At 45.0% G+C, this 15,354-nt stretch overlaps 1 protein-coding gene across 2 annotated transcripts in view; it reads left to right on the forward strand.

Moving 5' to 3' along the window:
- Positions 1 to 15,354, forward strand: part of Elmo2 (engulfment and cell motility 2) — a 39,879-nt gene that overhangs the window by 10,711 nt on the left and 13,814 nt on the right. The window contains exons 2-10 of one of the 2 annotated variants that reach the window (XM_004636072.3): positions 516 to 643; positions 955 to 995; positions 1,444 to 1,516; positions 2,180 to 2,230; positions 5,828 to 6,009; positions 7,544 to 7,643; positions 8,995 to 9,146; positions 11,974 to 12,052; positions 15,066 to 15,116. In XM_004636072.3, the coding sequence (XP_004636129.1) occupies positions 566 to 643; positions 955 to 995; positions 1,444 to 1,516; positions 2,180 to 2,230; positions 5,828 to 6,009; positions 7,544 to 7,643; positions 8,995 to 9,146; positions 11,974 to 12,052; positions 15,066 to 15,116 (807 nt within the window). In that variant the 5' untranslated portion in view covers positions 516 to 565. Of the gene's footprint in view, positions 1 to 515; positions 644 to 954; positions 996 to 1,443; positions 1,517 to 2,179; positions 2,231 to 5,827; positions 6,010 to 7,543; positions 7,644 to 8,994; positions 9,147 to 11,973; positions 12,053 to 15,065; positions 15,117 to 15,354 lie in introns of those variants that run through there. The other variant, XM_004636075.1, reaches the window with a different exon arrangement.

A 15,354-nucleotide genomic window follows, 5' to 3' on the forward strand; every position in this document is an offset into this window, starting at 1 on the left:
ACGAGGCAGGAGTGGCAGCAATAAGTAGGAAGGAGGTGAAAGCACATGGCTGCGCCCTGCTGACACTAGGATCTTCCTATGATGTCTGCCAAAGAGAAGAGAGGTAGCCTGGCATCTTCAGCTAACCACTCAACCAAGAAAAGACTGTCTGTTCTTATCTGTCTCAGAGCTTGTGCTTTTCCCCTCTCACGGTCCCAAGACAGGAATTTTCAGTAAATAGCTTCTCGAAGCACCAGTTCTCTTGACCCTTCATATGAGACGTCACATCGGCATATTGTGCTCCTGGCTGAGCTGTAGATGATAGATAGGGTTGTCCCATTTCTACTTGCTGATTTAATGTAAAGAGACAACAGCCCAAGGAAGAGTCTGTGGTATGATCTAGAAAAATTCAAACCAAGTAGTTCCTTATGTTGCTTTTAAGAATATCTGTCTTCAGGCTGCCCACAATAGATAACAAGAGTGAAATAAGGGCACATTTTGTGACTTTTGTTTTCTTTCTGATTCTTTTTCCCCAGGCGGCTGTGTCTGTGTATGTGTCTTGGAGAAATAGGGCCCACTGAGAACGATGCCACCACCGTCTGACATCGTCAAAGTGGCCATTGAGTGGCCCGGTGCTAACGCCCAGCTCCTTGAAATCGACCAGGTATACTTTTGAACCAGGAAGCAGTGCTAAAAGGAGAGGAGACTCGGGGTACATGGCAGGGGACGCTTTTAGGGCTTGGGGTCACCAGAATCAAGAGTAGGCACGGCTGCAGGAAAGCTGAGCTTTGGGCCTGGCCCATCCCAGGGAAGGTGGGCCACTGTGGCTTGGGAGGCACGTCCCACTTAACAAAACTGGCAGGAAACAAGACCGTTCTGTCCCCAACCTAGTTCTGCTTGGCACTCCTTCTTGTCAATCCAGCTTGAGTAGTGTATGGTTGATGGTAAAGATCTTTCTCTTCCTCTCTGTTTCAGAAACGACCACTGGCCTCCATCATCAAGGAAGTTTGTGATGGGTAGGTGGGAACTGACCTCCTTCTCAATGTGACAGCTAAGATGGATGAGCAGCTAGACCTTGAAGGAGCGTCTACAAAAGATCTCTGCTTAGGCAGGTCCCCTGTGTGTGCTCTTGTGAGCCGCTGTGGTACCAAGAAACAATAGTTGATAAGGTTATCCTGAGAGTGCACGTGAATCTTAATTTACTCCTTTAAGTACAGGTATGTGCTGTTTGAGGTCTTGAGAGGATCCGAGACCAATCCTCATCTGTACCCACCTCCTACTGTAGTGCTAAGCTTTACTTGGGGCTAAGAAGATATTTTTTAATATTTCAACCTGAAGACTTGTTTCATTTTTGTGTACTCCAACTCCAGTCGTTTGAGCAACTCCATAGGAAATTATTTCTTTCCAGCTTGTAGACAACATAGATGAGTAGCCCAATGGAATACACTGTTTTCTCTTACTTAGGTGGTCATTGCCAAACCCAGAGTACTACACCCTCCGGTATGCAGATGGTCCCCAGCTCTACATCACTGAACAGGTTAGTACAGGGAGCACCAGAGGCTATGTGGGCATCCCTCATGAGTGAGCCTCCCAATGAGGTGGCGCTATTAGCTCACTTAACATCCAGGTAAGTAACACTTTTCTTGAGAAGAGAGTTGTTCCCTGGGCAAAGTGGCGAGCACCAGCCCTTTCCTCCTCCATTGACTAGAAGAAGGTGGTTTTATTTCCCAAGACCCTGGGGCACTTGGAAAGGAGCTTAGAAGCTCTTTGTCTTTGAAATAAACCAGAGAAGAGACCTCTGTGAAAAGCTTCAGCCTCAGGACAGTTGTCCCTTTATATCCTGGGGGGAGGGCAGTTTCTAGGATCCCTAGGGATACTAAAATATGTGGATTCTGAGATGGTACAGAATTTACATGTAACCTAGATACATCCTCCACACATGAAATTCTCTGTAGATGACCTGCAATACCAAATCCATTGGAAATGCTGTTTCAGTGCTTGTTACACTATATTGTTGTGGAAATAATAACAAGAAGAAAACATTCGTACATGTTCAAAAGCAACTTTTCCTCCAGGTTATTTTCAGTTCATCATTGGTTGAATTATGTGTAAAAGTGGAGCCAACAATAGAGGTGATAGACTTTTAAAATGACCAAAAGTTCTTGTTGATTCTGCTTGCTTTTTTCTGTTTGTTAACTAGACTCGCAGCGACATTAAGAATGGGACAATCTTACAACTGGCTATCTCCCCGGTAGGTATTCTTTTTCTCTTAGGAGTTTATTAATTTAATAAACATACATGAGCACTCACCATGACCATACTCTGTTCTTAAAACTGGGATTATGCAGATTAAAAAGTCTGCTCTTATACCTTGGCTGGCAGCAAACAAATGGATACAATATAGTGCCTTTCTCAAGGGTCTTGAGAAAAAGTTGCTTAGGGAGCGCCGAGAAGTTTTCTGGAGGGGGCAGCTACTGGGGATCAAACCTAGGACCTTGCATTTGCCAGGCAGGTGCTTATGCTGCTCAGCTATCTTCCTGACCCAGAGAGCTGTGAGAACTTAGATAGATACCATGTGTCTCAGCCTGGGGCTCCCCAGAGAAGGGGAAACTTAGCGCAGATGCTAAAAGATAAACAAAAAATAACTATACAAGAAGAAAATGAAAATTTTTCCGAGCAGAGGTACAGAGGTGGGGTGTGTCTGGGAAGGTGGGAATGCTAGGTAGCTGGAGTTCCGTGGTAGACCCTGAGAGGCCTGGAGGCTCCTAAAGGTTCCTGGCATGAGCAGTAAGGTATGTTCTGTGTAGATTGAAGTTTCAGTTCACATTCTGACAGTCTAGAAGATGGTCTACCATAAGGGAGGCTTGTGGGATGAGGAGCCTGTAATCCCAAAGCAGGCAAGTGGCACTGGAGATGAACATGAAGCGTATTTAGGAAATGACTTGATGGAGATAGCAAGGAAAAGCCTAGGAGGACCCTGGTATCTGCAAGAGCAGCCCTTAAAACTGGTGAAGGAAGTGACTATAAGGGTAGGACAAAACCAGGAGTGTTAAGTGACTTGGGATCTGAGGGCAGGGAGAGGGCCAGGGTGGAGGAAGGTGTGACTTGTGGCCTGTGGGAAGCAGGGAGAGAAGGTAAACTGAAAAAGAACTGTGCTGACCAGGAGCTCACACTGGGATCTTCGCAGAAACAGCTCTGTGAGGGACCTGGGGGGTCAGGTTGCAGTGGATGAGTAAAAGGAAGGTTAAAAATATAAAATGTGACTTGCTTTACATCAAGAGACCTGACTTTAAAAAGAAATAGATATCTGCATCTTTTACTATGAATAACCACTATGAAGACAACAGTATGCAATGTATTAATTATTCAAACTGTCCTATTAATCGGTTTTGAAACTGTCTCACTGCTGTTTGTTTCTCAATAAAATTAATAAAAAAAATAAAAAGAAAGAGAGAAAGCAGTAATCCATGGGGGATGTGGTCAAAGAGATGTGTTTTTTAAAAAAGAAAATAGGTAAATAATTAACATGTTTCAAAACCTTAGTTTGTAAAGATCTAGCGAGATCTCTGTCTCGCACTTCTGTCCCCTATCTGTTCAGCTCTCCTCCTCTCTGACCCTTCACGGTTGGTCATTTCTGTCAGTTTTTTGTGCATCCAGAGAATGTGTTAGGATGAGAGAGGAAGGTGAAGGTACAGGGAAGAGGGCTAGCTGATAGAAGGGACCTTCTTAGGTCAGGCCAGGAGGCCTCAGGACCCAGGTAGAGGGAACCGCCTTGACTGCCAGGCTTGTGACGAAATGATACTAAGGGTGCAGCTTCAGTCACATTTGTAGAAGAGCTGCCAGGAAGTGAAGGGAGTCATGGTGCCTGCTTTCTTGGTGAGCTAGAAACTCATTCACCTGAGGGGAGGGGAAAATGTGGAGTAGTAGCAGCTGATGTTCACTGAACAGCTCCATTCTGCTAAGCACTCTGTCTCTGCATAATCCTAACAAATAGCCAGTGGGATAGGTACTCTTGTTGGCCCAGATTGTTTTTTTTGTTTTTGTTTTTTTTTTGTTAGTTTGTTTTTAATGTATTTGGTTGTTGCAGGGTCCCACTATGCTCTGACTCAGTGATCCTCCTGCCTTCAGCCTCCCCAGGGCGGGGATTACAGTCATGCGCCACCATGCCCAGACTCTGGCCTGCTCAGCTGGCCCTGGGGGCGGGGCTGGTGTGGCATGTAGGTCCAGGCATCTAACCGCAGCCTCTGTGCTGCCTAAGCTTGCCTAAGCAAGCTCTGTAGTCCACTGAGCTATCTCGCCTGCCCCTTGGCCTGGTTTTTCAGGAAAGGAAACTGAGGGTGGCTGGGGATTTAGTTCAGTGACCCAGTGCCTTCCTGGCAAGCATGAGGTCCTGAGTTTGATTCCCAGTATGGAAGGAAGAAAGGATGGAAGGAGGGAGGGAGGGAGGGAGGGAGGGAAGGAGGGAAGGAAACTGAGGACTTGTGGAGTTTAAAAAACAAACCTTGCCATTTGAGCCACAGAAGGGAGGGTGAGCCTACTCTCAAATCCAGGTGTGTCTCTCTCTAGGCCAGTTTCTTAACTCTTTTCTCCTGGTCTCCTCTCATCTTAAGAACTTCATTCTCCTATCCTAAGCTCTGTTAACTTATTGTGACAGTCTGGGAGTTACTTTTACAGACATGACAGAGCATTTTACAGACTTCTTGCATCGAGTAGTTGTCTTCCCCAGAAGCACATATCTCAGGAGCAGGAGGCAGCAACCCAGAAATGCTGTCTCTGGAGGAAAATTGACATTTGGACTGGAAGTTTCCGAGTGTCTACAGATCAGTGCTTTTCAAATTGTTCTATCCTGTGACCTTTTCTCCTGGTGCACATTTTCCCCACTGCAGGATTTGGAGGATTTGTGCTTCTCTGAGGGTAGTTGCCATTATGGGCCCTCTTGGTGCCCAGGAAAGGAGAGGCTAGAGGAGAGAGAGCAGGCCTGGCTCCTTGGCAGGCAGCGCCGCCGTCCTTTGCTCAGCATTCTGAGAGTAAGGAAAGGCTGGGTGCACTTTTGTGCCTAAGGCGCCTCCTTTCAACAGAGAGTGTTACATTAAAAAGAAAGAACGATGGGACGGTAAATTGTGAGTCAGTGACTATGAGTTAACAAGTTCAGCAAGAGGAAAGCAGAGTGAACATAGCGGAATTTTAGCAGTAGCTTGCAGAAAGGAAGCAAGCATCCTGCACAGGTTCCTGCGGCAGGAAACTGTTGTCTTCACCAGTCTTCATTTTCATAAGGCTGTTGTGAAATTAATGGTTTGTGGCTCCTCGATATTCTTAGTTTCCACAGTACTATTAGTTTTTAAATTGTCAGGCATATCACATTTTATGATTAAAAGGACTCTTAAAGGCTATCAGATTAAATTTAGCACATAGTATAAAGGCTCCTTTGGTAGGATCTCTGGTGAATCGTTATCCAGGTTCTCTTCTCTCACTTCTAGCAGTGGGACTCAGTTCCTTAAGAGAAACCTCTATTGTTCGGCAGTTTTAATTAATAGAAAACTCTTTATTAAGCCACTATCTTTTCCTTTGTGACTTGCCATATTTAGTGAGTCTGTATATTTCCTCAGTAGGACTTTTTAAATCCATAGACCAGAGGGGTACAGAAGAGGTACAGATACTGCACATTGGTGTTGGCATCCTGGAAATTCCTTGACTGATCCAGTAAACATTTATTTAGCAACTCCTAAGCAGTGTGAAAAACTAATTCTGCCTGGAGCTTGGATGTCTGCACAGAGGCTCCTAGGAGCTATCCACAGAGTTGTATCCCGCTGCAAAGAGCAGATGGCATATTTTGTCCCTGGTCTCACAGTCCCGGGCTGCACGCCAGCTGATGGAGAAGACTCAATCATCCAACATGGAGACCCGGCTGGATGCCATGAAAGAGCTGGCAAAGCTCTCTGCTGATGTGACTTTTGCCACCGAGTTCATCAACATGGATGGCATTGTTGTGCTGACGAGGCTCGTGGAAAGTGGAACCAAGCTCTTGTCCCAGTGAGTATTGCTGGGGACTCCTGACTTACTCCCTTCCACAGGGCCTCTGCCTTCACTTTCATAGTCAGATAAGGATTTGACTGAGCACCTCCGTCCATAGAGCAGTGGCCAAACCCTGCAGTGCTCATGGAGGGGGCTTGTTCACTGCGGGGGTTGCAAGAGTCCCTTGCTGAGTAAGTAGTAAAAATAGGTCCATAGAAGCTAGGAGGAAAACGTCAGTCCGGGACAGATGTGTTAATTTGTGGGTGAGGACCAGTGAGCAGATGAGAACCACTCATTATCTCCCAGGCCAGGTGATTGTCTGTTCTTAACTAGTCCCCCGCCTACCCTCCCTGTGCGGCCACCTCCACGCCATGTGCACATTTGTACGCATGCACACACGTGCCTTCCTTTGTGCTTGCCACCACCCCCACCCTCGCCACATGCTGTCAGGGAAGAGGAGATGCAGAACTCTGCCCCACCAGCAGCACCTCACAGTTCCGAGTCGGGTGGATGTGGGAAGGTACGCCTTTGCTCGGGCAGGCACAGATGCTTGGGTTTCTGTCTAAGCCTGTGGAGCCGAGGCTGGCAGGCAGGGAGTCAGAAACCGTCTCTCAGGTGATGGAGGAGCTACTGAATTTTTCAGCCAAACCAAGCAACTAATCATGGGTATTTGCTGTAAGTCTTGGGTCTTAGTCTGTGCTGAAAACCCAAAGCCTTGAGTTGCCAGCAGCAGTGACACAGGGGTTCTCCAGTCTCCCAAGATGACAGGGTTCACCCAGCCTTATTTTCCCCCTCTTTAAAATGGAGGTGATATCATTATAAAGACTACCGTTGATGAGAATGTATCAAACATGCTGGTAAATGGGCAAATGCTTTGTTAATTATAGAGCACTGCGCAGATACATGAAGGATTAAATGTGTAAGGAGAGACAAGAGAGTGAAAACATTTTAATCCTTGTCTCTGCCAGCATGATTGTAAGGGCTCTACATACACCATCAACTTACCCTCCCCACAACCCTGTGAGGGTAATGCTGTGAAACTAACTCGATTTTCAGAGGAAGAAATTGAAGTTTGAGAAGATAAAATTTTCAGAGTTAGTGAACGGTTGAACAGAAATTGAACCCATACCCGTATCTTTCCTCTTTCTCCTGCACACTGCTGTCTCTGGCCTAAAGGTTAACATGGGATGTAAACTCCCTTGGGTCTCTCCAGCAAGCATCAGAGTTTGGCGAAGGTCTGATGTCTTCTTTGTTTTGGGAAATAGATAAGTGATTCTATATTCCTAAGATGAAGCAACAGGGAGAGGGCAATCCCAATCACCCAATTGCCTTTTTTTTTTTTTTTTTTTTTTTTTTTTAATCACAGATACCTGGGCTGAATGCTCTGCATCTGGCTGGTTGTGCACTCAGGCACTTACGATTGCTTTGACTGACTTTTCAAGGGGTGTTTACGTTGAAACCTGTCCCCTTTGTGGCTGCTTTCACATTCGTGTTCCCCGGATCTGAATCTGTATTATTTTGTGTGTGTGTGTGTGTGTTGCACGTGTCTCAGCTACAGTGAGATGCTGGCATTCACCCTGACTGCCTTCTTAGAGCTCATGGACCATGGCATTGTCTCCTGGGACATGGTTTCAATCACCTTTATTAAGCAGGTGAGGCCTCCAACATCCCGTCTCTCTCTCCTTCCTCAGCTGTCAGCTGTTCCCTGGGCTTCAGGGTAGATGGGGACAGTACAGCTCATGCTTTCTATTCCCTGGATTCGTATTTTTAATCTAGACTTCTTGGCTCCTAAAAGGGTTATTCCTTACACAAGTGCTCCTCAACTTACAGTGGGTCCTGACCTAATAATAATAAACTCATTGGAAGTTGAAAATATTGTAAATTAAAAATCCATTTAATACACCTAACCTACTGAGCAGCATGGTTTAGCAACACAGTGTACTGCAAGGTCTTGATTGTTTACCCTTGTACTCATGTAGCTGACTGGGAGCAGTGGCTCACTGGCATTGCCCAACATAGAGAATATTGTCATCGCTAGCCCAGGAAAAGATCAAAACTCAGAATTCCAAGAATAGTTTCTCCGGAATGCATATCACTTTGCACCATAATTGGATTCTCCTGAGTCAAGAACTGTCTGTGCTCAGCCCCTGTATGGAGAGGGTAGGTGGAGGCTGTGAGAACTGACTAGGTTCAGAGTGGAATTGATTGTCAGCGTTACTCTGAATAAACCCACCAGTCAGCTACCATCCCTGAGTCTTCTGACCTGCTTCCTCAGCTCTCCCTTTAGATTAAAAAAATAATAATAATGTGCATTGCATTTGCAAATCTGCCTTCTACTTACAAAGTAGCCTGTTTAGGTAATCAGATTGAACATAGTGGGTAAAACGGGGGGTCCTAGCTTAACACCCCCTCATCTACCAGAAAAAGCAATGTTCATTGAGAAAACTGATCTAAAGCCAGTGAATATTACATCCACTGACCTAGAATTTCACCTGTCTTTGGTTTAGGGTTCTGGGAACTTCCTTGTACTGGAGACATTTGGGGAAGAGTGACGTGACCTTGTGTCAAGGACATCATAATGGGGATTGAGAAGAAGAATTAGTTTAAAAGACATCAAAGTCCTTGCTGCCTCTTAAAGTCTGCAGTGTTCTCAGTGTTTATAAGGAGAAGTGTAATTCACAGGAGCAGGTGGAAGTAAAATGAGATCCCCGTTTCAGTAAATCCTCTGCACTTAGCTTTCTCATGCCTGAATCCTTATTTTGAAGAAAGGCATTAAGCTCTTAGATTTTGAGGAAACACACTTGAGCGGATGCTGTAATCTGGGATTGTGTGTCCATGCTGGGGAGCCCTTGCATGCAGGCCAGGCAGGGCTGTCCTCCCAACCACAGTTCCCTACATGGAGGCATCATGGCTAAGGAGAGAGCGTCCAGGGCTGACACCAGATACCTCAGCTGCGCAGCTCTCAAGCCCGCCTCCTAACCGGCCTGCCCTGTCTGGGTCTAGATTGCAGGGTACGTGAGCCAGCCTATGGTGGATGTGTCAATCCTTCAGAGGTCCCTGGCCATCCTGGAGAGCATGGTCCTGAACAGCCAGAGCCTGTACCAGAAGATAGCAGAAGAAATCACCGTGGGACAGCTCATCTCGCACCTGCAGGTGTAAGAGGCCCCGTCCCCCTCCCTCCATTTGTCTTTTTTATTTCTACCTCCACTTTGTGTATATTTCAAGTTGGGTTCGTTCCTTGATCCATCCCCTCTTCCACAGGACTATCAGGATTCCTCCCATAATTCAGGTCCAGTCCTGTTATGCTCCTGCCTGAAATCCCCTAGTACTCCTTGCCTTTAGGTGTAAAGTAGAGGTTTTCCCAGTTTCCTTATACCATCCAGGTACCAGACAGAATTAGATATTTCTTCTCCAGTGGGCCTAATAAGCTGTTTGTATCTTTGACAATTACATTTACATGAAATACTATATTTTTATTATCTGTGGTCTGTCTTAAACTTTTAGCTTCTTGGAATAGGAATCAGTCATTTTTGCAGCTCCTGCTTTGATTTAAATAGAAGCTCAGTGTGATGCTAACTGAACTAATACACTGTGGGGGTAGCAAGAAAGATAAAATGTGAGTTCAGGATACAATGCAGATTTAGGTTCTACTGCACATGGAGTCTCTGTCTTCGGCAGGTCACCTAGTTTGTCTTTTCTGGCTACAGTTGCCTCTTCTCTAGACTGAAGTTAATCAGCCCCATTTCCCAGACTCTGAGAATCAAAGATTGTTTTAAAAGTAACCATGGGGCAATAATGTGTCTGTCTCCCTGTGGGTTGGCTCTAATTTGAATTATTTTAAAAAATTAATTAATTTATTTATTTATTTTGTGTGTGTGTGGCCAGCTCAGCCCACCAGGGGGCGGGGCTGGCTGGCATGTGGTGCTGGGGGATTGAACCGCGCTCGGTCCCTGTGCTTTGCTTAGCTTAGCTTGTTCTAAGAGGGTGCTTTAGACCACTGAGCCATCTCACCAGCCCATCTAATTTGAATTTTATTGTCTGATGTTAAATATCTAACCACGGGTGGCTCTAGCCACCTAATAGCATGTACCCCCAGTGGCTCAAGACACCCAGTGGAACAGTCTTGGGTATATCACCAGTGGTTCAAGCAGACAGGAACATGTTGATACGGTGGCAACCAAGGTATTCAGTACATCCAGAGTTGTATTGATTTGTTTTCTTAAGAAGTGTATCACACTATAAAATGTTTTACCAGATAATAAATGGAAAGAAATGTTGTCTCTCCATTCTTCACTTTGAGCCAGTCTGCACAAATTAGGGAAACTGGGCTTCCAAAGCAAGGGTGGTGACACTGTTGACTCGTGCTCACTTCCAGCCTGTCAGGCGTTGTCAGAATGCTGCCAGAATTCCCTTGGTAGGTCCAGGAAGTTAATTCTGATCCTCTCCTGTCAGCCTCACCCCCAGCTTGTATCCCTGACAAATCCAAGTGAAAAAAAAAAAAAAACAGTGATTTTTTGCAGCTCTGATTTCATTGTGTTACTTTTGAGGAATTCTTCACCCCCAGATCCTCAGCCTTATAGAGCCAACAGGGTTGCTGGGTGAGAGGAACGTAGTGAACTCTGCATAGAACCTTGTGATGGTCTGGCATCCTTATACCTCCTCTGTTTCTTTGTCTTTGAATCAGGAATAATCTCAGTTGCTTCTCTGAGAACAGTAGGGGCACATGTGGCATTTCTTAGGGGTCATTTGTATTTCTAGCCCTCAGCTGTTACCAACACATAGGTGCTCTGCTGGGGGGAGGGGGCACTCAGTACCTTCCATTAGATTCCCAAGGTTCCCTACCTGACCAGGGAATCCAGTCCCCTGGAAGGCCACTTATCCCATCATGGTAGATAGAGACTTCTTATCAGGTGTCAGGATTATAAGATTCCAGAAAATGGATGTAGTTATTTTGTTTAAAATAAGTTTGAAGTCAAAAGTTTGAAAATACAAAAGGTGTGTTACCTGTCCATTATCCCACCTCCAGACATCGCCACTGTTAAGTGTGTCCCTCCAATCCTTCTTCCCCTCTGTACATTTTCAACAAAATTGAGATCTTGGGGGCCTGCTCCTTAGCTCAGTTCTTTAAGTGGCTGCTTCAACAAAGCAGTCAGAGGGCTGGGGAGATGGCTTAGTGGAATAAGTGCTTCCCTGGCAAGCGCAAGGGCCTGAGTTCAATCCCCAGTTACACCAAAAAAAAAAAAAAGCAGTCAGGCTCAGGTTGCTGTGGTTCGATCCCCACAACTCAAGCCAGCCAAACCTGCGCAGAAGGCATTCGGAGCAAAATAAAAAAAATCCTTCTAAAAAAAAAAAAAATTGAGATCTTACTATATGTATTTATTGGTTGTTATTGTTGTTTTACTTGGAGAATATATCTTGAACATTTCTCCATGTCAAAGATTCTTCCAAAAGTGTAGTTCTAAAACTAGTTGAAAAATCCAAATAAATAAATAAATGGGAAAAAAAAAAAGAAAGAAAAATCCAGTAACAACTTTGAGCTTTCATTGCTTTGGAACAAGTACCACACAGTTAACTAAGTGTATAGAATGATCTCTATACTGTTTTGGGGTTCACAGACATTTGAAGCCATCTCCAAATCTCAGGTAAAGAGGTTTACCCTGAAACATGGTTTTTAGTAGCTTCTTAGGATTTTTTATGTTAAAGTTGCTAATGCAAATAGTTGGATTAGATAACATTTTTTGTTTCTTTTAATACTACTTGAGCAGTGCACCTTGTCAGTAAATCTTGCACAGCTCTCTGATTACTTAGTTATTAGCAAAATTTGTAGGGCAGGAGTATACCCTTAATAAGGGTGTATTTGAAATGCTTTTGAGACTCAGCCCCAGGCTATTAGATTCTAGTCTGTAGGTAATTATCACTGTCGATAAACATCTTGCTGCTCCATCTTCCAACCCCGCTCTGCTTCTTTCTCCATTGACACAGCTCCAACCAAGAGATTCAGACCTACGCCATTGCACTGATTAACGCGCTTTTTCTGAAGGCTCCTGAGGACAAGCGACAGGTTTGTGGCTGCTTCTTCCAACTCTTCATTTGGGCTCTTCTAAGAGCCCAATTCTCCCTTTGCCCACTATGCAGACAGCAGAAACCCAGTCATCTCCCCCAAGTTGCTCATCTGAGCCTTCACAGTCAGAGCCCAGCAGGTGGCTTTGCTAGGGAAGACCCTGGGAAGAATTGGGAGGGGAAACTCGCTGAATTGCAGATTGGAGCAGGGACCTGCAGGCTTTCTTCTCCAAAAACAGAGTAAATATTTTCTGCTTTGTAGATTCTGTCTAGCAGCTATTCAGGTTGGCTGTCATAGCTAAAAACAGCCGCAGACAACAAGTAAATGAGTGGGTACAGCCATCTTCTGATAAAACCTTATTTATGCAAATAGGCAGCAAACCCAATGTAGCCATAGTTTGTTAACTCTTGGGTCAGGGGATCAAGAATAAGTTAGGGGAGATCTTCTAGGCATTACTGTTGAGTCCAAAGGATCAGAAGCGAGTGGGACTTTGTGCTGAGTTTCACATGTAAAAGTCCTCTGATTGACATTCTAAATGTCTTTCTTCCCCTGTTCATTAGCTGTGTGACATTCAAATCTCTGTGCCTCAGAACCTCAGTTGCCTGTCTTATAATCTTGGAGCGACAGCATCTGCCCTGTTCCCCACCCCGGGATATTATCAGGAAAAACAGGCCACCTATTTTCTAAATGAGGGAACCAGAAATCATCTGAGCAGTGGAATAGGCATTGACTTAAGAGTTCAAGGTCTGGGACAAAGTACCTGTCTCTCATTGAGCAAGTGTTCCAAGTGTTTGGGTCTCAGTGTCTTTCTCTGTAAAATGAAAGAACCAGATTGAATGACCTCTGTAGGCCCTAATAACACTATAATTTTTCTGATAAATGCCCAAGGGATGTACAAAAGTAAAACTTAAACTCTCTGTCAGTGTCATGGCCTCAATAAAGTGAAGTCTGGAGATCATTTGTCAAGCTCTGGATAGAGTCCAGAGGGAAGATCAGAAGCACCTGTGGCTCTGTTTGTCCTTGTCTTCCTCAAATGGCTTGGCTCTGTGAATTTCTTCCTTCCCAGTCTTTGTTTGAATGTAAGCTACAGCTCATTCTGTCTGCTTCTCTCTGTGCTTTTTGCTTTCTGCCAGCAGGACAAGCACCTTAATCCTCTAGACCTTCCTGTCACTGTAAGTAGCACCCTGTGTGGAAAGGGCTGCGGCTCACTTCCAGGTGGGAGGTCAAAGCTGGGCAGAATGGAATGTGCAGGGAATGCTAGACCTAGGGACCCACATTGTGAGCTGGCTGTCTCCTCCGTCAGGACACTTAGGGTGCTTTAGATTAGAGTTGCAGAGGGACTGAGAGGATGCCTGCCCCCGCGAATGTGGCCCGCACTTTCTTTTGGGACCTGCCTTTGTGTGGGCCTGTGGTTCAGGTAAGCTCGGGTTCAAGGATAGCCTGTGACTGTCGTCCAGGTGCTCTTGCTGCCCCGTCCTTGTATTGCCTGCCAGTTTGCTATTGTAAAAGCCAACAGGTAATCCATGCCCTTCTTGGATTCTTCCTGGATAGTCAGAATTTGAAAAGTGTTAGGCAGTTGACAAAAGGGAGTGTGGACAATTGTTTATTGACTAGCAGGAGCTTTAGAAAGGCCAGTTTTATGAGGATATAAAAGAGGATGCGTGATTGGCTCTTAGGACCAAGGGAAGGCTTTGTTTTGAGACCTTTATATTCTAGTTCTGGATGACTTGCAGTTCCCCACATTGTGAGTTGTCCTTAGCAAAGTTTAATCTCACTGAATTCCCTGTGGCTACCAAAGGAGTTTTTAGGCCACTTTCCATCCCCACCAGACAGTACGTGCTCAGAAGATGAAAAGTAAAACTCAGTGCTCCTGGCAGCCTCAGCCATTTGGAATGCGGGTAGGGATTTAGCAGTGAGAAAGGCCTTTCTGCTTGAGGAAAGTGAGGGCTCACGGTTATTACTCCATAGGAGAGGTGCAGCAGCTCTGTTAGGCCTCCTGATGGAGAATCGTCTGTAAAATTAAATGAAGGCAGCAGTTCAGGAAGCAAAGTCACACTAACTACCATTAGTGAGAAGTGATGGCTGACATTGGAAGGAGGAGACGGAAGAATTGTGACTAGCTTTCGGAAAAATGAAAAGCATCATAATCTGGAAACATTTTATTCAGGGAAAAATAGCTTCATGTTTAAAATGTTTAGAGTGGTACAGTGTCACAACACAGAATAATCACTGGTGTTCTTTTACATGAAGCCAAGTCCTTGGCAGTGATTACATTCATTATAATCACTTCAGAAACAAAGAATGTGTGTGTGTGTGTGTGTGTGTGTGTGTGTGTATTTTTTTTAAAAAGATGTGCATTAGAATAGTTAAAAATAATATTTCTGAGAGAGTAACCTTGACATTTTACTCTCTGGAAGATTCACTTATGTAAGACACTTCATTTCCTGAGCATGCTAAATAAATAAAGCATTACTTTCAAAGTCTGAACCTAACGTAACTTTGAACGGTGAGCCTGTTACGTACGATTACCCAGAAGCACACACACATTCTGTCTCAGCCAGTCCGAACAGTCAGGTTTCCGCTTTAGGACGTCTGTGCTCTGGCCCTGCCCATGGAGGGCTGGAGGAGGCACTGGCCAGTCCTTTCCTCAGTTTGGAGTCAGTGGCCTTGGTGGTGGCAGCTGCCGGGAATGACACGTGCAGTGTGGGGACCATCGTGCTACTCTCTGTTCTGCGTGCGCTGTCTGTCGCCCAGCGTCCTTGTACTACAAGTGTCTTGTTGTCTGTGTCCCTCTGTGAAGACAATGCATGAGGAAGAACTATTAGTTAATTTGCACTCACAATAAAGGGAATGTTTTAGAGTGTAAAATATAGTTGATAGTGCTAACTCACTTCATTTGAAAGGAAAAAGTTTTAAAGGCAAAGCCCCAGAGCTATGTCATGGTCTTCCTTTTGCTAGCAGTCACAGGTGTGTGCTCACCCCCCTTCCTTACCTTTACTGTTTCTCCCCCTAGGATATGGCCAATGCCTTCGCACAGAAGCACCTCCGATCCATAATCCTCAATGTAAGTTCTGGAGCACGCTGGATTTTGTTACTGCTGTCTTCTTACTATGAATAGCAATTATTTCAGTTATTACTGGAATCAGTATTAAGTAATGGGACACACAGAGAAAACTTAATAGGGGCTAAACTCCTCTCAAACTGCTAAGCATTTTTAATAATCCTCTTAATGAAGCTGTCTCACCAGGAATTGCAGCGCCCCCAGGGAAGGGCCAAGGTCAGCTACAGTACTTGCTTCATCT

This window comes from Octodon degus, unplaced genomic scaffold (assembly GCF_000260255.1).
Source record: "Octodon degus isolate 3935 unplaced genomic scaffold, OctDeg1.0 scaffold00077, whole genome shotgun sequence".
NCBI classification, from domain to species: domain Eukaryota; kingdom Metazoa; phylum Chordata; class Mammalia; order Rodentia; family Octodontidae; genus Octodon; species Octodon degus.